Below are 27,530 nucleotides of genomic sequence, written 5' to 3'. Positions count from 1 at the left end.
TGTAATTAGTGTGGGCATCTTGAAGCATATCTGTGCATTTTGTTTGTTAGAATATCGTATTTGTTTAAATTTGTCGGCAGGGTTTAAAGAGAGCATTTTGAGGAGCCAGTCAACTGTGTATAAAACAGGTGTTTCGTGTAACTGCCAAGCGAACTGGGGGGTGAGAGCCTCAGCTGACAGCGGGGATGTAACGGGACGTGTGGAATTGAGATTGTAATTCTCGGCCGGGAAAACGTTAAAATACTGGATTTAGTAGAAATTCATAGCCGGTAATGATCTAAGTATTGTGAAATACTGTAATTGGGGACGTAATGAGCATTTGAAATCACGAACTTTGAGTATAAGGAACAGAGTAACCCAATTTCAGGGTTGTCCAAAATATAGAGCGATGGTCGTGATGATCGGGTTGTCTGTGAGGGGTGTGCAAAATTCATAAGGGTAATGACGAGATATGACTTCGTAATTATATGGCGAGTTGTTTGGTTTGTACGTAGATTATTAGGATATCCAAGTGTTAATAACGGTTAGGACTAGATTAGATTTTTAAGCGTGATATCACGAGACAGGATATATAGCTGGACATGAATTATGTAAAATTCTTTTCCAGCCAGATGAACATCGCAATATTGAATTCACATCACAGCTGCGTAGGAATTTGTGAAGAAACCAGAGTCCGCGGTGATAACATTTACTGATCTTTAACATTTCGTTAAATCATTTGAATTTATTTAATTATTTAATTCAGTGAAACAGCATTTGAAATAACTTTAATCAAGCGAATAACTTGGAGATGCATTCTGGAAATTTTAGTTTGTTTTCTGGGGAATATTAACATGTAAAGTAACGATTAAGAGGGCATATCCGAAGGAAATGGATTTTACTGCCACAAAGTTTGTGAGCATTGCTATTGTTGTAATTATTGAACTTTGATTGATTGAGCAGTGAATGTGCTGGGGATAGTAAAGTGGAAACTTTGGTCATCAACCGATGTAACTTAATTGTGTTTAGCCTTCAGCCTAGAAACTTGGATGGTCAGGGGTCATCAACCTCAGTGACTTAGATTAGGGCCATATGCCATTGTAGCATCATTTCCTTGCGGTCATCATCCACAATGACTTTAAAGTAACTCAGAAGAATAGATGTCGGCCCATGACATAGACGCAGGTCACATCGATTCAATTAAGGGTCCATGCCGTAGAACCACTGTGTGGCACACACCGATTGGACGGCCTTAATTATTCCCAGAGTCCAGAGTTCGTGTTACGAGGGCTGGACCATAACGAATCACTATGATGGTACATGTGGCCTCACATGGAAGCCGAATTTAAGGATTTCCAGACTTTCCTTTCTTAAATGATTAATAATTGAGACAATGGTTTCTAGTATGAATGCCCATCAGGCAGTTACGTTAAAGTCTCACACCAGTGTTCTGACGTTTATGTAAAAGTGATTGTGGTGTCCAGTGGACACAATTGACTTCTCTGATACTGTTGACATACCATGGGGCTTCAGAATTTTCCTGAATAAATAGGAATCTTTTAAATAGACCTTTCATTCCAGTAGATAGATTAGAATTAATGAACCCTACCTTTACCTCAGCAAGTGACGAAGAACCCGAAACGACCCAAGAGACAGATCTCACGAACTTTGCTGATAGGTAAGGAAGGCAGGTATCCCTCAATATGGACCTAAAGGGTTTAGTATTTAATAAGACCCCAACTACAGTATGGTTCCACTGTATGGGACCCTCACCAGAATTACTTGATTCGAAAACTGAAAAAATAAATCCAAAGATAAGCAGCACGATTAGTTCTGGATATTTCCGACAAAAGAGTAGCGTTACGAAAATGTTACAAAGTCTGGGTTGGGAAGACTTGGGGGGAAAGGAGACCTGCTGCTCGACTAAGTGGTATGTTCCGAGCTGTCAGTGGAGAGATGGTGTGGAATGGCATTTGTAGACGAATACGTTTGAGTGGTGCTTTTAGAAATAGGAGAGATCACAATATGAAGATAAAGTTGGAATTCAACAGGAAAAATTGGGGCAATATTCGTTTATAAGGAGGAGAGTTACGGATTGGAATAATTCACCAAGGGAGATGTTCAATTAAATTTCTTAATTCCTTTCAATTATTCAAGAAGAGATTAGGTAAACAACAGACATGGAATCTGCCACTTGGGCGACTGCCCTAAATGTAGATCAGTGGTGCTTGATTGAGCCGGTTCGAGTCCCGTTGGTCGAAATTTTTTTACCATCGGATTGTTGACCGGCGCGGTAGGAGAGGTGATGGTATACAATATCTAGTAACTGAATTGCGCGCTGAACGCCTGAATTCACTGAGAACTAGCGCAGAAATGAAGAGCTACGGTAGTGCCGTTGCTAAAAATTGAAAGGTCTGTCAGCTCCAAGCAACTCCAAGTGAACTGCAAGCATGTATCCATGGTGACCACATTTTCGAAGACAGCCGTACCCCTACTGCCTTCTGTCCAGTCAGGTAGGCTGTCAGAATGCTTCTTTTATTATTAGGACTATATAAAATGTAATCTCCTGACCTGTCCTCGCTCTGAGGTGTGGCTGCTTGCTGAGCCAGTCCTTGATGTATGCCACGTCCTTCTCTCTTCGTTCAGGATCCTCATTGATGTTCTCTCTCGCCGCGTCCTCCAAGTCCTTGGTCAGGGGTCGGATATCCAGCATGCTGCAAGCCTGGAAGAAACAAATGAGTATTCAGGTTCTCGTAGGGTAGATCGCTGCAACTACACAAGATAACTATAAGGCGTGATCAAATTCCGTTTGAGGGCGTTGCTGCAGCAGGCATGCAACGTAGCGTGACTCCAATGCGGGTATATAAGCACAGACATGTAGGCAAAGGGATTAGTGTGCAGTCGTGTCGTGCCGAGGTGTATGTGTTAAATGCGGCCATGTGAACTATGACGACGTTATTACCAAATGCGTCCAAACAGGACCAACGTGCTGTTATTCTGTTCTTGGCTGCCGAAGGACAAACACTGGTGGACATCCATCGGAGAATGAAGGCTGTGTGTGGGACACCATGTCTTTCGAAAACTACCGTTGTGGAATGCTACACCAAGTTCCATGCGGGTTGCGTTTCGATACAAGACGCCCGTCTCCATACCGCAAAGGTCGTCATGCAGAAGGTACGCAAACTTAGGTGGGAGACACCCGAGCACCTGTCCTATAGTCCTGATCTCTCCCCATGCGATGATCACTTCTTCGGTCCCCTCAAAAAAGAATTCCTGTCGGACGAGGATGTGCAGCAGAGGGTTACGGACTTTTTCACGCAGCAGCACACGGTGTTTTACTATACGGGGATCTTCAACCTGATGCGTCGGTGGGATGAGTGCTTCAATGCTTACGAAGAATTTGCCTGATTGGCATCTCGATTCAGGACGGTACGGCCGTCGAATGGGATCTTTTTGATTGCCCCCTTATACAACAAGCCTGCAGATTGCGAACTGACATGTATTCAGGACGACAAATCCTCTCCACCCAAATCCATCCTTGAAAAATAAGGTAGCAGTGGGACCATACGTCCCGTTTTCGCTGGCAGTCCCCATATTTTATTTTGTCTCACCCGACGCGTCGGTTTTGACATGAATTTGACTCAGGGCTGGTGGTCATCCGAAACATTTGCGTGACGAGACACAATGTGGAACGGAAGTGACATCACGATATGTTTTACCTATCAATAGTGACAGTGAGAGGTGCACGGGCTGTAGATTTATATAAATAGTGTGTATGTGTAATGTAACAGACAATCTTTCCAGTCCATCAAACACACAATTTCAATATAAACATTTTACACACAGATAATTAAAAGTAAATCTTTGAATATTAAGGAAGCAATCGAAATTCATCGCAAAATAAGCTAACGAAACCAACCTAAATGACCATATCCATATAAAAAAAATCCCCCTGTTCACTTACTTAACATCTGGTTAACATTTACTCTTTAAACTAGTTCCCCCTCTAGGTGGGGGTGGTAGAATAACACCCACGGTATACCCTGCCTGTCGTAAGAGGGGTCTCAGCGATTCTAAACTTGGGAGCGTGGGTTGACGACCCCTTAGCTGAGTCCTGGCATTGCTTCCACTTACTTGTGCCAGGCTCCTCACTTTAATCTATCCTACCCGACCTCCCTTGGTCAACTCTCGTTCTTTTCCGACGCCGATGGTATTAGAGCACTCGAGGCCTAGGGAGCTTTTCATTTTCACGCCCTTCGTGGCCCTTGTTTACCTTTGGCCGATATCTTCATTTTCCGAAGTGTCGGATCCCTTCCATTTTTTCTCTTTAATTAGTGTTATAGAGAGGATGGTTGCCTAGTTGTACTTCCTCTTAAAACAATAATCACCATCAATACTGCGTCTTTAAATTAGCGCTTAATGGCCTTTAGATTATGTTTTATCATTTTTAATAACATCGTAATTGATACTTTCTAATTCATTTCCATACTTTTATTTAAGCCAAATCATCAGCTTGCATTTGTCCATAATACATAAAATACATTATAACATGAAGAAGTAAGTAACCTTCTCTCCCATCTCAAGGAACAGTATGCTACCCCCACCCCCCCACCCCCCACCCCAAAAACTTTCCACTTGCCTCACCATGATCATAGTCGTGAAGTAGTGTTTGGAAACAACGAAGTATTTCATTAAGTTAATAGCAAACTCTCTGTCATTGATAAGTTTTTGCTACGTAAACAATACCGTACATACACATGATTTAAGGGATTTGATAGGATATGAGGATGTTCTTGTAGAACGAAACATATCGTTCTTTGTGTAATAGTGTGTATTTTTTTACAGGTATGTTCTAGTGTTATAATCTATATTGAATTTTTGTGTTTGACAGGCTGGAAAGAGTTTATTTTACATTTAACTAAGTCGACAGTGGAAAGTATGGTTTCCTTCTTAAATGATTAGTGTGTGTTGAATTAGAAGGCACTAGTTTAAAATCCTTTCCTGGTCAAGTTATTTAAGAAATGAATTTTTGGGAATGAAACATGTTTTGTAGTGATGGAATGTCAAGGAATGAGAGGTTATTTCTTTAAAACAAATTCAAACACTGGAACTGTGGAAAAAAAAAATTGTGGGGACTATACTTCCCAATAACTAAACGCTAGCACACACAAATCAGGACATAGAACGCGAATATGTGAATTCATCTTATACCACACAGAAGTATAACCAATTTACACTGAATACAGCTGTAACCATCATTTCAGGTAGAATACGGGGTGTACAAAGTGAAAGCCAAACAAATAATTCAACCACAATTAATTATTGGAAAGGTAATCTGAACACATTTATTTGCCATGAAACAAGAACTAATACATTAGATTTTTTTCATGGAATTTCTGGAACTCAGTAACATAATAAAGTGAAATAAAATAACAAAATAATTCTGGAGATGAATAATCATGGCAAGATGAAGAACGTATATTCCTGTGTTTCACCTTTACATAAATCCTATTTATTTACCCATACTGAGACAAAAAATATGCTTAATCTATGTCTGAAGCACTACAGAATATTTTATGATAACGTAAATAGCTTAGATTTGCTAACATCCATCTTTCTGGTGCAGAAAATTACTTCACTTCCTAAAAATGCGCGCTCTTGGCAGCCATTACACTGCACACTAGTAGTATAATAAGCGGGTTCTGGCGCCTCCTCCCGCGGGAAATTTGAATTCTGGCGGGAAATTTGAATTTTGGCGGGAGATTTGAATTTGGAAACAAAGCCACGTGCTTTTTGACAGCTGTCATCGACAACAACGCATCGCTAACCTCACTGCTGCCATCTTGATGGGCCTAAACCTCAGTAGTGCCAACTTAACCTAACTAGTGCGAGATAAACAAAGCCACGTGTTTTTTTGACAGCCACGTGCTTTTTGACAGACAACAACGCATCGCTAACCTCAGTACTGCCATCTTGACGGACCTAAACCTCAGTAGTGCCAACCTAACCTAACTAGTGCGAGGTAAACAAAGCCACGTGTTTTTTTGACAGCCACGTGCTTTTTGACAGACAACAACGCATCGCTAACCTCAGTACTGCCATCTTGACGGGCCTAAACCTTAGTGGTACCAACTTAACCTAACTAGCGTGTGGTAAACAAAGCCACGTGCTTTTTGACAGCTGTCATCCGCCATCTTTAAACCACAGAGCACTGTGCTGCCCTCTTTATCGTAGTAGATGTAAAATTCATCACCTGTCATCGGCAGTGCTGCCATCTTGGCGGGCCTAAACCTTAGTGCTACCAACTTAACCTCACTAGCGTGAGATAAACAAATCCACGTGCAGCTGACATCCGCCATCTTTAATCTATAGAGCACAGTGCTGCCCTCTTTAGCTACTTACCTTCCACGTGCAGCTGTCATCCGCCATCTTTAATCTATAGAGCACAGTGCTGCCCTCTTTAGCTACTTACCTTTGAAATGTGGTGGCGGATAATTTGAAAAATGCTTTTTGACAGCAGCCATCTTTAATCTAGAGAGCACCGTGCTGCCCTCTTTAGCTAGATACCTGTGGTGGCAGGCAATTTCACATGACAGCAGCCATCTTTAATCAAGAGAGCACCGTGCTGCCCTCTATGTGGTGGCGGCAAATACTACATGCTCTTGTTTGGAAACAAACTCACGCGCTTTTTTGACAGCCGTCATCCGCCATCTTTAATCAACAGAGCACAGTGCTGCCATCTTTAGCTAGATACCTTTGAAATGTGGTGGCAGCAAATTCCACGTGCTCTTGTTGGGAAACAAAGCCATGTGCTTTTTGGACAGCTGTCATCCGCCATCTTTAATCAACAGTGCACCGTGCTGCTATCATGCGGGCAATTTCGTCAGCTGTCATCCGCCATCTTTAATCCACAGAACACCGTGCTGCCCTCTTTATGGCTACTACCTTAAGCACGTAGTAGCGGGCAATTTGAAAAGTTCTGTTAGCTATCATCCGCCATCTTTAATCAAGAGAGCACCGTGCTGCCATCTTTAGCTAGATACCTTTGAAATGTGGTGGCGGCAAATTGAAACATTTCACGTGCTCTTGTTTGGAAACAAACTCACGTGCTTTTTTGACAGCTACCATCCGCCATCTTTAATCAACAGAGCATAGTGCTGCCCTCTTTAGTTTGAAATGTGGTGGCGGTAAATTCCACGTGCTCTTGTTTGGAAACAAAGCCATGTGCTTTTTTTGACAGGTGTCATCTGCCATCTTTAATCAACAGAGCACCGTGTTGCTATCATGCGGGTAATTTCGTCAGCTGTCATACGCCATCTTTAATCTACAGAGAACAGTGCTGCACTCTATGTGGTGGTGGTAAATTCCACGTACTCTTGTTTGGAAACAAATTCTATGTGCTCTTCAGCTGTCATCCACCATCTTTAATCAAGAGAGCACCGTGCTGCCCTCTTTGTGGTGGCGGATAATTTGAAAAATTCTTTTCGACAAGCAGCCATCTTTAATCCAGAGAGAACAGTGCTGCCCTCTTTAGCTACTTACCTTTGAGGCGGTTCATTTGAAAAATTCTATTTGAAAAGCTGCCATCTTTAATGAAAAGAGCATCGTAGTGCTATCTTGCGGGTAATTTTTTACGTCACAGCTGTCATCCACCATCTTGCATTGCTAACCGTAGTGCTGCCCTCTTTAGCTACTTACCTTTGAAAAAAATCTATTTGACAAGCTGTCACCCGCCATCTTGCATCGCAAACCTCAGTGCTGCACTCTATGTGGCGGCAGATAATTTGAAAAAATCTTTATGACAAGCAGCCATCTTTAATCTAGAGAGAACAGTGCTACCATCCTTAGCTACCGCCATCTTACATCGCTTACCTCGATGCTGCACTCTTTAGTTGAAATGTGGTGGCGGTAAATTCGAACAAGTTTAATCACGCATCGGGAAAGCTAGAGTAAGCACGTGCTGCAGTGATGACGTCATTGTGCATGTTTAAACCCGTTCGTTGACTAAAAGCTTTAGTCTTCGAGAAACAGTGATAGAGTGTGGAGTGCAAACATGACGAAAACATTAATAGTTGATGTGCAAGGCTTTAAAGTAAACGGAAACAAATTTGTGTTTAAAGAGGTGGCTGTGTTAGATTGCAGTGTGTTGTGGGCTCCAAAACTTGTTAGTTTAGTATTTAGTCCACCGTTCCCTTACTGTTTGCAAACAGATGAAGATAAAAAGCAGACTCAGTGGATTGAAAACAATTTAGGTTTGAAGTGGGAAGGAAAAGGAATACCTTATCGTTTTCTACCTTTAATGATGAATGCACATTTGTCAAGAGCAGATCTTGTTCTTTTAAATGGTTGTGAAAAGAAAGAATGGTTGCGTGATTTTCTACCATCATCATGTGAAATTATCGACATGCATGAATTAGGGTGCCCATCATTTAAAACTCTTCCGAAAGAGCATAGCAGAGAAACAAGTAAACAGTCTTTACAACATGTATGCATGCTCTTTGATTGGTTGTGTCGCAGTGCATGCCGGGAAGTGAACAACATATGTAAACTGCAGTGTCGAAATAACCTTAGTGTAAAAGAAACATTTGTAGAGTAAAGACATCATGTCATTTCTAACAGATACTAAGTGTAACGGAGTTGAAAAGGCGATCGTAAAGTTTTATGCATGCAAAAAGAAACTAAACACTTTTACTGAAGAAGAGTTAAGTGCATTACCAAAGGCATTTTTGGTTAATGTAGCTGCGAATGCTGTAAAGAAGATTTGGGATAAGGTGCCTCGTGAGTGGACTCAAGATCCTGTTTTGTCAGAGCTTCAAACGTGTAGTTTACATCATGAACACGTGAGTTTAGGTAGACGACCTTCTGTGAGACAGTGCCGTACATGTCAACTAATTAAACTGTATCAAGGACCTAAAACTAACGAGTTGTCTTCGCTTATAAACACTTATCATGGCTGTGGAGAGAGTAAACAAGGAAAAGGTGAAGAAACGTGCTGGGAGAAAGATGAGGAAGCATGTTGGGCGTGGACTCATCAATAGAGTGATTGATCTTCTTTTCTTCGTGCTTCATCTCCCCTGCGCCCCTAGAACACGTTCGCCTGACACGTAGTTACATGCTGCCTGCATAGAGTATGTCGTGTAGCTGTTAAAATCTGCTTCGTACAGTTATGCTGTGTGTATGTGTGTGTGTTATTACCTAGTGCTTTAGCTGCTCAGAAGAATATAGCAGCACTTGTCGTTGTTGGTGTAATAAAACGAAAACTGAGTGACAAAGACCGCAAAATAAACAAAGGATAAAAATGTATATATATATATTCTAAAATAAATATGAATTGTCAAAACATATTACAGGTGTTGTTTAATCCTACAGCATGTCCTAGTGACTTAGAAGAAAGGAAACGTAGAGGATTAAAAGAAAACACACATAAGATTTAAAGTACATCCTCTTTATTAATCCATGAATTAAAGCTGTTATTAAAACCAAGCCATTTAACATACAGTTTATTGCCACGACGTCGAATAACACGTTCAACTAAATAGTGATCAGGATATTTTGTTTTCTGCAGTTCTTCGATGTAGAATCCTCCTTCAATAGGCTGTGCTCTGAGATCGCGAAGAAAATACGTAACTGGATTAGTAAGCTTAACACTTCTGATTTGAAAAATTTCAGTGCTCCAGTTAGGTGTGTATCCTTTTGCAAAGATAGACTTGTGTTTGCTGATGCGAACAAAATCACCTTCTTTAAAGCGATGGCGACGTGGATCAGCTGTTTTAATTACAAGATGAATAGCATTTATACGAGGTGTATTCTTTGTAACAAGCCGTGGCTTTGTTCCGATAGTGCGATGAGGTGTATCGTTGTAGGTAGATAAAAGTCTAGGTAGCAGATCAATCCAACGATATGAACCTTGCGCTGTAAATTCTCGCCACATCATTGTTTTGAGTGTACGATTAAAGCGTTCTACAACACTTGCCTTGAGATTGCTGAACGTAGAGTAGTGTTGAATGCCAAGTAACTTGAGGTAAGAAGAAAAATCCTTGTTGTAAAACTCTTTACCTTGATCAGTTTGAAGAAGCCTTGGGCAGCGTTTCGATTCTTCAACAATATGTTAAATGCTTCTTTAACTTGAGCTGCTGGTTTAGAACGCACGGGTTGTGCAAAAGCAAACTTCGAGTACACATCGATAACAGTAAGTAGATACTTATACCCCTTATTACTAGAGGCATATGGAATCATTTCTACTAAGTGTGCTTGCCAGAGATCATCTTTTCCTCGTGTAATAACGCGTCTGCGACAGTAGGTGCGACGTGCTGGTTTATGTAACTCATGTGCGATGTTTACCTTTACAGGTGAGATCTTCTCTTGACGAGCCATTACAAAATAATACCGGCATAACGTAGTTCTCTTTCTATTTCTAGAATTTCTGATCCGTGACCAGTATGACCAGCCTCTTGCGATGCTCTTAAAAGTTGTAATCGTTCAACGAGTAAGTTTGGGTCAATACGGCAACAAAGGCTTGTAGATAACATCTAGACTACGTGCAGTCGGAAACAGCTTAGAAATAAATTCACGATACTTGTAACTCTTATTCGCATTTACAGCTTCTGTTCTCTTGTAATTACGTCGTGTTGCGTCAGTAGCAAAAAGTATTACTTTATATTTTTTAAGATCATCTTGTAAAATTGTATCCTTGTCAGGTATTCGTGAGAAAAGAAGTTCTAAGAGTCCTTTCGTAGGTTTATAGGTAACACCTTTTACAATGAGTTTGTTGCTATTAATCTTAACATTTGAATTTCCTATCCGGAAACAGTCATCTTCGTAGCGAATACCGTAGGTAGTGTCAGTTTGTCCTGTAAAAAGTTTTTCTATATAAGGTGCAAAGAGAGATCCATAGGTATCTTGAATAAAAGTTCTAAACTGATTGCGATACTCTGGTGTAATCATCACCTCAGACAAAGATGGTAGATTTTGCGTCGATGTAGTAGGTGTTTCAGCAATAACATCTGTAGTTAAAAACTCAACACGCTTAGATGGTGATGTATCATTAAGTTCTTCTTCTCCTTCTTCTTCTTCTTCTTCCTTATCTTCCTCTTCTTGATCTACATCCTGCTTCTTCTCTTCCTTATCTTGTTTATGCTTTTCTTCTTCATGCTTCTCTTTATGATATGATGTTTGCATAGAAGCAAAACTTGAAGTAGACTGCGGTAATGAAGTAGAATTAAAAATTTCTTTGAGTGGTGTACTTAGATGTGTTTTTAAAAATAAATCCGTGTCTGCTTGAATACGTTTAAGCTCCTTAAATTTCCGTCGAATATTGTTTCGAGCTTGGATGATATGTTTTGTGATCTCCTTGCTAGATGTTAACATGATGATGGTTTTTAATCAAGTAGTTACTGTAATTCTGTGTTAATGCATATAAAATGATCGAAACCCATGCGATATCGTCCATGCTGTACATCACTTTCTTTATCAATAACTAAAAAGCTGTAACGGTGTAATGACCAACATTTAGCACACATACGTTTAAAGTCATCGAATGTCATATCAGTGTTAACGTGATCGTTATACACATGTCGCATGTTGCGCTCATCTTGCCGAAAAAGCACAATAACATTTGCGTTGTCGCGTATCAACTGCTTAGGCACACGAGAATAGGTTTGGCACAAATAGATGCAATCAACATATTTATGCCGACCCATACTAAAGAACGCACGAATAACGTTTTGCTGTTCTGTTGCGACATCATCAAAGATCATAAGAGAATTAGGAAGCACATCGTCTGGTGATGGTACTTGCTCATGCGAATTAAATTTAAAATATCTTATTCCATCTTTAACTAGATCGTGCATTACAGTTTGTAGAATAGTATATAGCGGCTGATAGAGTGACTTTGCGAAAACGTAAATATTCTCGAAGCGTACACCATTTACAGATGTAATAAGTGTGAGTAAAAGATTTGTTTTACCGCATCCCGACGGACCTGATATAATACATCGAACAGTAAAAGGAAACAACGTTCCATGACGTTTTCTTGTAGTTGTACTAGAACTAGGTAAGAGATGTGGTACAATGTCGGTAACAGGTAGCGTGTCTTGCTGCTTTATAATCTTCATGATAACTGAATCATAAAGTACGTAATAGTAATATATATATTAAACGAAACAAGAGGCAACGGTTAGTTTATGATTTGCTCTTGACTAGTAAAGTCGTGTCCAGCATGGTGAAACAACGATATCCAAACGACATGAAGAAGAAGAAGAAAGTAAAAACTGTTGGATGGAAAGATGTTATAAAGGCTGCGCAAAAAGCTATTCGAGGGGAATACAATCCTCGTGTAGCTATTACTAAGGCGTTACGCGCAGCAAGAGCGAGAATTTCTCCAAAGTGCAGAGCAATATTTAGTAAACGTGCACGAATTATTCCTGTACCAAAACGAGGAGGATTTCTTCCTGCGCTGTTTGCTGGCTTAGCAGCTTTAGGGTCATTGGTAGGTGGTGCTAGTGCTGTAGCGAGAACTGTCAAAGCTGTAGAAGAAGCGAAACAACAGTTGAAAGAGAGTTAACGTCATAACAAGACGATGGAGGCAATTGCGTTACGAGGCAAAGGTGTGAACGTGAAGCTAGCGCCATACAAGAGCGGGCTTGGTATCTACATTTCTCAAAAAAAGTCTACTGAATGCACTGCCATATCGAGCTCTAACGCATGATGAAGTTTTTACGTTTGCTAAACAACTAGGAATTCATTATTTTCGAGGAGTGTATATGCGCGATCAACTACCAGTGCGCCCACGTGAACGTGAAAGTGCCGTAATTAACTTGGACGACAGTCGTGGACCTGGAACTCATTACGTTGCTTATGTAAAACGTAAATCTAAAGTATGGTATTTTGATAGCTATGGAGATTTACCTCCTCCTTTTGAGCTCATACGTTATTTCGGAAGCAGTGCAGACATTGTTTACAATAAAAACCGTGTGCAAAACTTTAATACACGCATGTGCGGACGATTATGTCTTATGTTCTTATATCAAACCCAGACAGTAGAGAAAGTGCATTAGTGTCTACATGATGATGAACAGTGAAAGAACGTTTGCTGTACGTGGAGAAGGACCTGAAACAACCGTCTATTTTAATCCACCAATCGAACTTGGTTATCAGCCGCATAGTCTTGGACTAGTATCGTTTGAAAGCTACCATAAAATCTATAATGTGCATGATAGTTTAAACAAGTTCTATTACGATGAGTATGTGCTAACACTACCCTCAGGTAGTTATGCAGTAGACGATATTCACGACTATATTGAAAGTACGTTAATTGATCAGTTTGGGGAAGATAGTTTTAGTAATCATAATTACAAGTTCTCAATCACTATAAGCAACATTACACATAAATGTGTTATTGAATCATCATTTAAGATTGACTTCAAATCACAACCTGATTCGATTGGACCACTGCTTGGATTTTCATCGAGGGAGCTCCTACCGAACGTACGTTACGAGTCTGATCAGCCTATAAAACTCTTCGATGATTATAATGTGAACATTACTTGTAATATTATTACAGACTTGAATAGTAATCTACAACCTTCGCACGTCCTGCACGACTTTATTGTTACAGAGGAACGTGGATATACTATTTGTGAGAAACCGGCAGTAGTTCTTTATCATCCTGTGTCTGTAAAACACATTAGCAATATTACTCTTAGACTTGTAAATAAACATAATCAGCTTATTCATTTAGATCAGCACGCGTACGTAGCTTACAAACTACATCTTAAACCAGTATGAAAACCATCTATAAAACACGGTGTACATTCCGAAGACATACTACATGTGTGCAGAGACTCATCGAGTTAACAGATACCCATAAGCAGATACTCCAAGATTTAGGATATACACTACTACAACAGAATGGAAGAAATGCTAGACATTACGAATACAGTAGAAAGTCGTGAAGGTGTAGTACGAAGTGAGCTTCATTCCTATCAACCTTTTACGTTTGGATTAAATAACAATGATGAAATTCATTTTATTATTAATCAGCAAGATGTTTACACCTTACCACACGAAAGCTACCTCTATATTGAAGGACGACTAGAAAAGTCTGATGGAAGTGGACCAAGCACTTCACAACTAAACAACCATGCTCTAGCTTTTCTCTTTTCTGAAGCGCGATATGAAGTAAATAATGTTGAAATAGATCGAACGAAGAATGTTGGTATTACAAGTGCAATGAAACTCTACCCTTCTTTCTGTGAAGAAGAAAGTAATCTTTTGCGGATGGCTGGATGGTGTCCAAAAGCTACTAACAACTGGATGATTAATGAGGATGGAACTTTTACGGGTATGTTATCACTGAAACATATTTTTGGATTCGCAGAAGACTTTACACGTATTATAATCAACGCAAAACAAGAGCTTATTCTAATCCGTGATCGAAGTGATTACAATTCTCTTAAAGCAGTAGAAACACCAGTAGAATCGAAAATAACACTGCATCGTATACTGTGGCGGATTCCACACGTAACCTTATCTGATCGTGAAAAACTTCGATTGCTCAAGATTGTAGAAAATGATACACCATTACCCATACGTTTTAGAAGTTGGGAGCTGCATGAATATCCTGTGTTACCACCTACCAACAAGCATAGCTGGGCTGTTAAAACATCACGTTTTACTGAGAAGCCCTTGTACATTATTTTTGGATTTCAAACTAATCGTAAATTCAATCACGAAAAAGATAGCTCACTGTTTGATCACTGTAAATTAAGACACGTTAGACTATATCTCAACGGAATTACGTATCCCTACGAAAACATCGACATTAACTTTGAGAAAAATAAGTTTGGGATGCTCTATGACATGTTTTGTAAATTTCAATCATCGTATTATCAGAAAGAAGATCGTCCGCTATTTACACCTCAAGAATTTAAAAATAAAGCTCCGATTGTAGTTATAGACTGCTCTTATCATGAAGAATCTATAAAAGGATCTCCAGTTGATATTCGTTTAGAATTTGAAACATCTGAAAACATTCCTGCTAACACAGCAGCCTATTGTCTTATTATTCATATGAGTGATGTTATTTACCATCCGCTAACGAATATCGTTACGAGACTATAAATAAGAATAGATCTTTATCATTTTCATTAGTGTGTGCTTCGACATCGTACGCTATGGAACAAAACTGTAAATGTGCATGTTGTTTGCATGCTCATACGCAACATCTTATTTATGTTTCACGAGTGAGTGAGGCTATTAAGATGTTCTATAAACATAGATCGTCGATGCCGAAACATCTTATTCAATACTTACCACCAGGATTTTTATATACGTACGCAGCCTCTTACGTACATAATTTATGGGACATCCTTCCTCTACACAGTAAGATGTCGATCGAAGTAGCTTTATGCAGAACTTGTGAACGACATTACAAGCATCGAGGAGAAAATGGTGATGATGATTGGGATGGACCAAATCCGAGGATTGAACACTGTACACAGTGTATGAATGAACTTTCTCTAGTACCTCATGATGATGATGATGATGATGATTCCGAAAAGGAATAACAGCAAGGTAAGAAGTATATGATCTTCTCTGTAAAGCATAACATACTTAGTATAATATATTTCTAAATGTTTTGTTTAATTTGAATGTTGCAGGAGGCATTTCAGAAGCATACGTTGTTAAGAAGCACACCAACCTTGTCAGCAGCAAAAACGAACACTGTTGTAGTACATTTGTAAATAAATATTTGATCGCATTCAAAAATGTTGTACTTATTGCATTGCTTTACACCGACTTACTCTTAAGAAAAACGATCAGGTCTAAACACGCACAATGACGTCATCACAACAGCACGTGCTTACTCTAGCTTTCCCGATGCATGTTTAAACTTGTTCGAATTTACCGCTAACACATTCCTTTACACCAACTTACTCTTAAGAAAACAGACAAGTCTAAACGTGCACAATGACGTCATCACTGCAGCACGTGCTTACTCTAGCTTTCCCGATGCGTGATTAAACTTGTTCGAATTTACCGCCACCACATTTCAACTAAAGAGTGCAGCATCGAGGTAAGCGATGTAAGATGGCGGTAGCTAAAGATGGTAGCACTGTTCTCTCTAGATTAAAGATGGCTGCTTGTCATAAAGATTTTTTTCAAATTATCTGCCGCCACATAGAGTGCAGCACTGAGGTTTGCGATGCAAGATGGCGGGTGACAGCTTGTCAAATAGATTTTTTTCAAAGGTAAGTAGCTAAAGAGGGCAGCACTACGGTTAGCAATGCAAGATGGTGGATGACAGCTATGACGTAAAAAATTACCCGCAAGATAGCACCACGATGCTCTTTTCAGTAAGGATGGCAGCTTTTCAAATATAATTTTTCAAATGAACCGCCTCAAAGGTAAGTAGCTAAAGAGGGCAGCACTGTTCTCTCTGGATTAAAGATGGCTGCTTGTCGAAAAGAATTTTTCAAATTATCCGCCACCACAAAGAGGGCAGCACGGTGCTCTCTTGATTAAAGATGGTGGATGACAGCTGAAGAGCACATAGAATTTGTTTCCAAACAAGAGTACGTGGAATTTACCACCACCACATAGAGTGCAGCACTGTTCTCTGTAGATTAAAGATGGCGTATGACAGCTGACGAAATTACCCGCATGATAGCAGCACGGTGCTCTGTTGATTAAAGATGGCAGATGACACCTGTCAAAAAAAGCACATGGCTTTGTTTCCAAACAAGAGCACGTGGAATTTACTGCCACCACATTTCAAACTAAAGAGGGCAGCACTATGCTCTGTTGATTAAAGATGGCGGATGGTAGCTGTCAAAAAAGCACGTGAGTTTGTTTCCAAACAAGAGCACGTGAAATTTTTCAATTTGCTGCCACCACATTTCAAAGGTATCTAGCTAAAGATGGCAGCACGGTGCTCTCTTGATTAAAGATGGCGGATGATAGCTAACAGAACTTTTCAAATTGCCCGCTACTACGTGCTTAAGGTAGTAGCCATAAAGAGGGCAGCACGGTGTTCTGTGGATTAAAGATGGCGGATGACAGCTGACGAAATTGCCCGCATGATAGCAGCACGGTGCACTGTTGATTAAAGATGGCGGATGACAGCTGTCAAAAAAGCACATGGCTTTGTTTCCAAACAGGAGCACGTGGAATTTGCCGCCACCACATTTCAAAGGTATCTAGCTAAAGATGGCAGCACTGTGCTCTGTTGATTAAAGATGGCGGATGACGGCTGTCAAAAAAGCGCGTGAGTTTGTTTCCAAACAAGAGCATGTAGTATTTGCCGCCACCACATAGAGGGCAGCACGGTGCTCTCTTGATTAAAGATGGCTGCTGTCATGTGAAATTGCCTGCCACCACAGGTATCTAGCTAAAGAGGGCAGCACGGTGCTCTCTAGATTAAAGATGGCTGCTGTCAAAAAGCATTTTTCAAATTATCCGCCACCACATTTCAAAGGTAAGTAGCTAAAGAGGGCAGCACTGTGCTCTATAGATTAAAGATGGCGGATGACAGCTGCACGTGGAAGGTAAGTAGCTAAAGAGGGCAGCACTGTGCTCTATAGATTAAAGATGGCGGATGTCAGCTGCACGTGGATTTGTTTATCTCACGCTAGTGAGGTTAAGTTGGTAGCACTAAGGTTTAGGCCCGCCAAGATGGCAGCACTGCCGATGACAGGTGATGAATTTTACATCTACTACGATAAAGAGGGCAGCACAGTGCTCTGTGGTTTAAAGATGGCGGATGACAGCTGTCAAAAAGCACGTGGCTTTGTTTACCACACGCTAGTTAGGTTAAGTTGGTACCACTAAGGTTTAGGCCCGTCAAGATGGCAGTACTGAGGTTAGCGATGCGTTGTTGTCTGTCAAAAAGCACGTGGCTGTCAAAAAACACGTGGCTTTGTTTACCTCGCACTAGTTAGGTTAGGTTGGCACTACTGAGGTTTAGGCCCATCAAGATGGCAGCAGTGAGGTTAGCGATGCGTTGTTGTCGATGACAGCTGTCAAAAAGCACGTGGCTTTGTTTACAAATTCAAATCTCCCGCCAAAATTCAAATTTCCCGCCAAAATTCAAATTTCCCGCCAGAATTCAAATTTCCCGCGGGAGGAGGTGCCAGAACCCGCTTATTATACTACTCACACTTGTAAACAAACACGTCCAGCAACCTAGAAACTGCAAATATACCAGAGCAGAAAGTTTTTATAGATTTTCTGATATCCAAACTTGGTAGCGGCACAAATCAAATGTGGGAATCAGGTCACCCTTTGGCCCAATAGCGGAAAAATGTTAGTGGAGATTATATCACCCACTGACCACGAAAGGGTTAAGCGTTGCCTACGTGATTATGTAGTAATAAGGCCTCCGCATGGTAGCTTACACAGCGTGAAATATGTTCTAGTTGTGGAGTCACCGCTAGACTTTGTGTTAGCCTTCCACTGTTTAACACACTCGTATATGGAAACTGTGAAGCCAAAAGATAACTTCGTGAGTGTTTCACGTGAGATAAGCCTTAAAATCAATTATACAAGGCGTTGATTTGTGTATTCAGCTTGTAGTGAGTATATGGTTTCTATTTAAACATAAGATTAAGAAAAATTTTGGTGCATATTGATAAATATACAAAGTTTTGTATTTAGCGCTGAGGGAGTATTTATCGTAAACATTCTATTCACAGGATGTTTATTGCGCGTGATAAACAGTGGTTTATTGCTGTGTACCACTCTGAAAATGTGCAGTTCCTTCCACGAGTAAATGCAGAATTACGAGGAAAATGGGTCAAAATTACATGATGTAGGGGTGTCAGAAAAATAGTATGCGATAGTCTTCCTCGAAGTCTGTAGTATTCAGTGAACATTTTGAAAGCACGTGTTTTAGCATTTCTACTAAAACTAACCGCATTCAATTCCAACACTTTTTTCAGGATATCCATGGTATTTGCATGGCGAAAGTAGGCTATCTGCATACTGAAGTGTTTTAAAATATTCTATGGGGTATTCTCATTTTTTTACCAGGACGTGAACTTTACGGTTGTATTTATACTACCTGACTCGCATGAGCTCTTCTTCAATTATTGGATGATACGTTTACTTTTTATTCATTGAACGTAATAGAAATATCACTTTCCTATTCATCTCATGGTCAACTAGATCTACTCTACATCAAGTCGGCCGTGGTAGTACTAATATTCAGACCCATGGCCTCCCTCTTACGGTGTACACTGTAGAACTAATATCACAGTCTAATATAACAGTCGCGAAGCTCTGATGATATTTTTCATCCGAGGCGACTACAGCGCTCCAAGCGGCAAGGTAGAGGCAACTTGCTAGCAGACAACAGGGAACGAATTACCACTACAGTCTAAAATGGTCATAACTTCTGAACCATTCATGCAAATAATGTCCTGACAAGGTTATTGTAATCCTTATGAAATAGTGGAGGAGGTCAAACAATTTATTCCGATGAGGAGTTCGAGGATAATATCGAAATATTTAATCTTAAGGAGTTATTTTTCTTTACCGAGGACTATAACATAAAATCGCTTTTAGAGGGCAACCGGTTCGAAATAAGTATATACCACCGCGGACTTTTTTTGTAGAGGTTTCTATGCTCTACAATTCGTACGCTTACACTTGGGGTCTATCGTTGACGGTTCAGTCAGCGTAAGCCAAGAAAGCAAGTGACCGACCGACCGATATCGAACCTGCCAAGTTGGTCTAAGAAGGCCAGCGCTCTACCATGGTGGGTACGCCTTCACCCTGGCCAGGAGTTTCGGTGGGTTGGGAAAAGAGCAATGGCACTAGGAAGAGGGGAATTTGAAGTGAGGAAGAGGGAGGTGCGTGTAGGAATTTATTTTTATTTTTAATTTTACTATTTTTTAGAATTTTATACATACAAGCGCATAATAATAGAGTAACGCGTAACAGTTGTTTTTGTTAATATATAAGTGCAGACTCATGAATAGTTTAATAATAATAATAATAGCAATAAAGGCAATGATGATCTGATTTAAATCGTTCGTTATCAATAAGTGAGTTTCATTTATTGAAAGACATTTTCATGATCATTAGCTTTTCGCAAAGGAAAAGTTTTACATTTTCGCTCATTTTATTCTCGTTTTAATTATAGGAATATAAGAAATTGATATATTTATAGTCGATTATTATCGTGAGAGGAAGTTGAAAACATTCGAAAATATTTTTGTATTCTAGTGGATTAATATTGTACCTTGTGTATTAGGGTTTATTAACATTGAAATAAGGAGTTATTTCATTAAGTCCGGTTTTCCGAAAATTCAAAAAAATAAAAATATTTGTTATTTTAGAACATTTTGATACCAGATGACTCTGTGAATTGATCGAGGGGATCTTTCTTTTGTGTATATTTAAATTCTTCTTAAGCTTTACCTTTTCTCTTTATTTCAGTGACTATTTTCTAGATAAAATGAATACGTTTTGAGTTGTGATTTAGAAAGGAAGAGAATAATTATATCTAACACTGTGCTTGCCTTAAGAGATAGAATAATACCCGAATGATTTATAACTATGCATTTATAATTCATTTCGTGCCATAGCTTCTTAGCGACATTTCAAGTGGTGTGACATCCGTACTTGCTTCAGTCGTATGTGTGACTATTGATACTGAAAATTTCAATTTTTTTGCTAGTGGCTTTTCGTCGCACCGACACAGATAGGTATTATGGCGACGATGGGATAGGAAAGGAGTAGGAGTTGGAAGGAAGCGGCCGTGGCCTTAAAATACAGCCCCAGCATTTGCCTAGTGTCAAATTGGGAAACCATCTTCAGGGCTGCCGACAGTGGGATTCGAACCCACTATCTCCCGGATGCAAGCTCACTCACAGCCGCGCGCTCCTAACCGCACGGCCAACTCGCCCGGTGAAAATTTCATAATGATTTTTACAATCTTGTTGTTTTTCGAATGTATGCCCCCTTTCCTTTTCGATGTTTATAGACAATAGGCAGTAAAGAAAATCAGAGGAATTTGGAAAAGGAATTACAATCCAAGGGGAGGAAATAAAGCTCTGAGACTTTCCGATGATATTGTTATTTTATCCGAGACTGCAGAAGATCTGGAGAAATCGCTGAATGGCATGGTCACAAAAGTAATGGAGTGCAGTCGAAAAATCAAATGATGCAGGAAATATTAGATTAGGAAATGAAGTCTTAAAGGAAGTAGATGAATATTGTTACTTGGGTAGTAAAATAACTAACGATGGCAGAAGTAAAGAGGACATAAAATTCAGACTAGCAAAAGCAAGGTAGGCCTTTCCCTAAGAAAATAAATTTCCTCGCTTCGAATATAGTTATAGGAGTTAGAAAGATGTTTTTGAAGATTTTCGTATGGAGTATGACATTGTCTGGTGAAACATGGACGATAACTAACTCAGAAAGAAAGAAAAAGGAAGCTTTAGAAATGTGGTGTAACAGAAGAATGATGAACGTGAGATGGGTGATCGAATCAAGAATGAAGAGATACTGAATGGAATCGGTGAGAGAAGGTCGCTTTGGTTAAATTTGACGAAGAGATAGAATGATAGGGCAAATTCGGTTGGTTTTTGAGGGACGTGTAGGAGTCAATGGCGGCTGGTGGTTTAAATGTTCAGTGGTGCACAATTTTTACCAATGATATAATATAATTCCGCCTCTGTGGTGTAGTGGTTAGCGTGATTAGCTGCCACCCCCGGAGGCCCGGGTTCGATTCCCGGCTCTGCCACGAAATTTGCAAAGTGGTACGAGGGCTGGAACGGGGTCCACTCAGCCTCGGGAGGTCAACTGAGTAGAGGTGGGTTCGATTCCCACCTCAGCCATCCTGGAAGTGGTTTTCCGTGGTTTCCCACTTCTCCTCCAGGCGAATGCCGGGATGGTACCTCACTTAAGGCCACGGCCGCTTCCTCCCTCTTCCTTGCCTATCCCTTCCAATCTTCCCATCCCTCCACAGGGCCCCTGTTCAGCATAGCAGGTGAGGCCGCCTGGGCGAGGTACTGGTCATACTCCCCAGTTGTATCCCCCGACCAAGAGTCTGAAGCTCCAGGACACTGCCCTTGAGGCGGTAGAGGTGGGATCCCTTGCTAAGTCCGAGGGAAAAACCGAACCTGGAGGGTTCACAGATGATGATGATGATATAATATAATTACAGGCTAATTTTCAAATCTAGATACATCAACAATACTTTTTTATTATTAAAAATAAAATAAACATTTTACATTTATAATTTCAGGAATATTACTATAAGACATTAAAATTTTTTTTCATTTAAAAACTCGTTTACCATACTGAAATGAAACACTTTGAGGTAGCCTAATTCCGGTATTGAAAAAAATATCCTTTTGTAATGTAACTGGTTTCAAAATTAAACGTCGCGTGGGCTTACCTATTCGTTTCACCTCGGACTGTTCCTCGGCAGTCCTTCGCGGAAACGGCCTAGACATTAAAGACTGCACCGAATTCATGATCTGGCAAAATACCACTAACTGATAAAAACGCACAATAATAAAAACACACATGCTGACACGAATGTTTACACAATGAAATCAATAAGCTACTTAGCTTGTACGCACGTAACAAAGCTCACGACTATACTGAAAGAAATGGTGTTTATTATCAAATTTAGAGACATTAGTTATATATCCAGCCACGGCCGACTTGATGCGTCGCTCTAGCCAGGACGAATAGCTCTAGCTAGCTCCTTACGGAGCGCAGCGAGGGGTCCAATGGGCCGTGATTCAGCAGATGAACTTCCATCAGGTGTCGCTAGATGACACTCCTGTTCTATAACAGAATCTCACATTGAGCAGCAACGGTCTCTAGCGACTTCGCTAGTAGTTGGTTACGTAGGAGCACGGCCGATTTGATGCGTCGCTCTAGGTAGCTCCTTAGCGCAGCGAGGGATCCAGTCGGCCGTGGTAGGAGGAGCGAGGTTGATCTTAGCCTACAAGGAATACAAAGCCTGCCCAATAGCCACTCATAGCTGTCCGCCCTGTGGATGCTATATTTGCCGCTAGAGGCGCTGCAATTCAACCTCACATGAACACCTCGGTTGGCGGTATATCTACACGTTGTATGCTTACTGGTGACGTTTACTACGAAAGTTGAATGTTAATACTGATAGAAATAATGAAACTCAATAATGATTTTGTTTTGTCCCAATCCTTGGCTGAATGGTCAGCGTTGAGGCCTTCGGTTCAGAAGGTCCCGGATTTGATTGCCGGCCGGATGGGTGATTATAATCACGTCTAATTAATTCTTCTGGCTCGGGGACTGGTGTTTGTGTTTCTTGATACAGTGATTACTAGACCCCGGATTTTTAGGTACTAAAATGTTATTTTAGCTGCCTAAAACAGACTCTCAAATAGGCTCTACAATATTTTTAGACAGCTGCAGTTTTACGTATCTTAATATGCATTATTTAAAACACCGTGTTGATTTTGCTAAATTGATAATAATTCGTTATGGGGAAATATAAAACAAGTTTCACTCACCACTTGCTGCAAACGTCACAGAATATAATTTTACCATCCGATGTGAAATGGGTAAACTCTTGTAAATTGAGGATGAATTGGAACCTGACACTTTCGGCTTAATTCACACACTAACCAAATAGGAATCAATGTATTGTTAAAATACGTCAATCATATTACACTGGTGTACTGCTGCGTTCCGTTTTGTGAACAAGGCTCTAGAAATAAAGTTCTTGGAACTAGTTTCCATGAATTCCCTTGCTAAGAGCCAACTAGGGAATTATGGATTAAAGCAATAGGCCTAAGCAGACAAGGTATGGTACAGTAAATACACAGACCATGTGACGGCAAAAATTAGGTTACTTATTATTATTGCTCCTGTTCTGATGATAATAATTTCCTTATTCTGTTGTGTAAGTGGTACCAAGGATAAGTTATGGAACCCTAGTGACCGCTCCGTCGAGTGCTGCAATGGCATATATTGGAGGGTATTTTGTAAGAGTTGTCAAAGACCAAATGCCATGTGAAGATTGTGTTGAAAAAATTAGTAGTATCCAGAGTCCATCTCCACTAACGTCATTAATAAAAATCAAAGACAGAGGTGGTCTCACGACTCAGGTATCCAGAGCCAAGTTTTGTTTCACTGCTGATGAAACTGGGACAAGTAAGGGACGAAATGTTATCGGTAACGCTGGGCAGTCCAAAAATAGCACAAACATTAACCGAAATACTGTTGCCACGTGTTGCTAAAAGTCCTATTCTACAGTGTGGGATAAGTGATCATCCTGAGGAACAAACCAGAATAATACTGCAGAAGTTTCTGCATCCCTCTGTCACTAACTACGCGAATGGCATGGTAGATGAGTATCGCCGAGAATACTTCTCGAGAAGAAAAACAATTTATGAGAAGAAAATATCAAGGAAAATAGTTAAAGTCGTTCCTTTTCACTGAAAGTCTACGGTACGGTAGTAAAAATATCTAGTGCAGACCTTATATCCTTTGAAATGCTAGACATAAATTTCGACAGTTATGTGTGCCATCTGAAATGAAAATACACAGCTGAATTGAACTCCTAGGGAAAAAAGGTGAACATTTATTATTTTCTGCTCAGTAACGTATATAATACACAGGAAGTATAGTGTAGAGATAAGTTTGTGCTGGTTTTAACTGCCGTTAGCAATGCTAGTGAGTGCTGATGTGAGGTGGTATACTAGCGCTGCAGTGGTCAAGGCGCGCACTGCCAGGCGGACACTGTTTCTGAAGAGAGCACTGCGAATGAGCAGGCTTTGTATTCCTTGTAAGCTAAGGGTTGATAAACATCCATTTCGATGGCTTTCTTTAAAAAACCTAAGTCCGATTACTCTTCCTATCCATTATATTCCTTAAGACTGGTCACGCTTCCCAGTCTCATATTTATATGCAGTCAAAAAGAATAATTTTCGTTATGGTCATTTTCCTCTGCCAATATGTAAAGGAAAATGAACCTTAAATACATTATACTGTAGGAGTGTGTAAATTTGCCATGCAATCTACATCCCTACAATACGGTACGGTAAGGTCCATTTTCCTTTAGATATCAGCAAAGGAAAATGAACACAGCGAAAATTATTTTGATGGACTGCGTACAAATATATGACCGGGAGGCGTGACCAGACTTAAGGAATATAGGGTAGGAAGAACATTTGGACATACGAGGTTTTAAAAGAAAGCCATCGATTTAAGCGATGTATAAGAAGCCACGCCTATTTTTTCCTCTCCCCGCGCACCCCTCTAGCAGCCTAAAAGCACACTTCTAGCAGCCCCGCGCAACCCCTCGAGCAGCCTAAAAGCACACTTCTAGCAGCCCCGCGCAACCCTCGAGTAGCCTAAGTTTCATCCTACCTCAGATTGACTTCCCGCTGCAAACTTTTCGGCTCCTGCAGTGAACATCTAAGAGTACCGGCTTGTAAAGTACCCTGTAGTCAATATTTGCTCTTTCAAGCTCTTGCAAGGTTTGTCTTGTTGAATGAAAATACAGTAGTTGATAAAACTTTACCTAAAATAAACATAAACATTTAATAGGGGTAGCGCAAACCTGCAACCTTATGGAGAAACCGCCCCTGATAGGAGGTAAGAACTGTAGCGGTAGACCAAGGTATGAATCTGACAAGCAGATTAGAGCAGATGTAGTAGTACCGTAGAAATGAAAATGTTAGCACAGGATAGGGTGGCATGGAGAGCTGCATCAAAGAAGTCTATGGACTTACAAGGAATAGAGTGTTGTTGTTATCTCTCATCTCAATACTTGCCCCCTCCAAGACTAGAAGTTTTTGCTGCTTCACTCAACAGAATTACCAATTCGACTGACCTGGCTAGATCTCTCTTATATCTAAGCGAAGTAACCAGCAATATCCTTCGTCATTTTCTTCCTTTGGAAAATAACAATCAGGAAAGTTTACAGCTTCTTAGTGACAGAGATTCAGTTGAAAGGTGCAGGTAGGGGCGCGCTCCACAGCCGAAGCCCCCTCCAGTCTTATAGAAAAACTCCACAATCTGTTTCCAGTCATTCGACCGGGTCACGGATGGAATGAACAAGGCCCCATCTAGCAGCGAGGATAGGAATTGTGCCGACTGCCGAAGCCTGTCGCTCTCCTCTGGGGCAGTGGTTAATGAATGACATATGAAACAAAATGATATTGGAGAGTATTGCTGGAATGAAACATGACAGGGAGAACCGAAGTGCCCGGAGGAAAACCTGTCCCACCTCCGCTTTGTCCAGCATAATTCTCGCATGGAGTGACCGGGATTTGAACCACGGAACTCAGCAGTGAGAGGCCGGCGCGCTGCCGCCTGAGCACGGAGGCTCTCATTCTTATTAAAAATATTTTAAAATTTGAATGAGATTTAAAACATGAAATAACAATCCTTCCCTGGTTTTACGAACACAACACTGAGAAAAATTTCTACCGAGCAAGAGTATGCGCGGTTTGGGGCGCGCAACTGTCGCCTTGCATTCGACAAATAGTGGGTTCGAACCCCGCTGTCGACAGCTCTAAAGATGGTTTTCAGTGGTTTCCCATTTTCACACCAGGCAAATGCTGGGGCTGTACCTCACCCAAGGCTACACTCGCTTCCTTCCCTCTCCTAGCCCGTCGATGCCGTAAGACCTATCTGTGTCGGTGCAACGTAAAGAACATTTTCTGATTCTATCGACAATAACCTCACTGAAGTATTTATTTGCATTCCCTGTGACTATGTTATTTTAATCTGAAACTACACTTACTGAATCCACATCATCGGTGTCCTACTTCCTATGCAGTGAATGTATTACTTTGCTATCAACCTGTAATGCGGTTATTGTTTATTAGACGCGGCAAGCTAGATCAAAGGATTAGTGATCCAGCCGACCTTAAAAGGACACATTATAGTCATTTTGACCAGAAATCATATACAGGGAGGGCAAATAAAAACTGGCCCGAAAATATGGACAGGATTGACGCGGAATTAACCATTTTAAATGAACAGGAGAACGGCCCATCACAGGAAATGCTGGAAAGTGTGATTTGGATGCACAAATCGGTTGCTGTCATATGTCTCCCGTCCGAGTACATCGCTGTGTCATTACGTGTGAGTGAGGGAGAGGAGCAGACGTGTTTAGTGTCCAGTTGAATGCAACACAAAATGGTGCTCACGATAAAACAGCCCGTGTTCATTGTCGAATGTTATGCGGGGACAGAATATCGAATTAGGCGTCTCTTCCGTTATTTTTTAATCCTCTGATGCTATCACCCTCTAAGCTTACACGTCACTAACATGTTGCATGTCAGTTAGAGGCGAGCCGGCCAAGAGTCTCTAAGTACCCACGTGTTAATACAGGGTCTTTATTTATGCTTGGAAGGGACTTTATCGCTCGAACTTGGCCGCCAATGACAGGCCGCTACCGGCCGCTGGCGCGTGCTGTTTCCGGCACTCTGCAGTTGTTGAGAGCTGAGCTCCGGGATAGTAGGGTGTTCAATGAAGCTACTGCGTACTGTATGTCGTGTTGTATAGTGTTTTATTGTGATTGTGTACAGTGCTGT

General features: G+C 40.7%; 1 protein-coding gene across 2 annotated transcripts in view; it reads right to left on the bottom strand.

Moving 5' to 3' along the window:
- LOC136886485 (retinol-binding protein pinta) overlaps positions 1-27,530 on the bottom strand; it is a 117,198-nt gene that overhangs the window by 28,826 nt on the left and 60,842 nt on the right. For both annotated transcript variants that reach the window (XM_067159295.2, XM_067159296.2), the window contains exon 2: positions 2,551-2,701. In XM_067159295.2, the coding sequence (XP_067015396.1) occupies positions 2,551-2,692 (142 nt within the window). In that variant the 5' untranslated portion in view covers positions 2,693-2,701. The remainder of the gene's footprint in view (positions 1-2,550; positions 2,702-27,530) is intronic.

Source organism: Anabrus simplex, chromosome X (genome assembly GCF_040414725.1).
Source record: "Anabrus simplex isolate iqAnaSimp1 chromosome X, ASM4041472v1, whole genome shotgun sequence".
Lineage (NCBI taxonomy): Eukaryota > Metazoa > Arthropoda > Insecta > Orthoptera > Tettigoniidae > Anabrus > Anabrus simplex.
The sequence above is the reverse complement of the archived record's forward strand: the minus strand, read 5'-3'. Positions and strand labels throughout refer to the sequence as shown.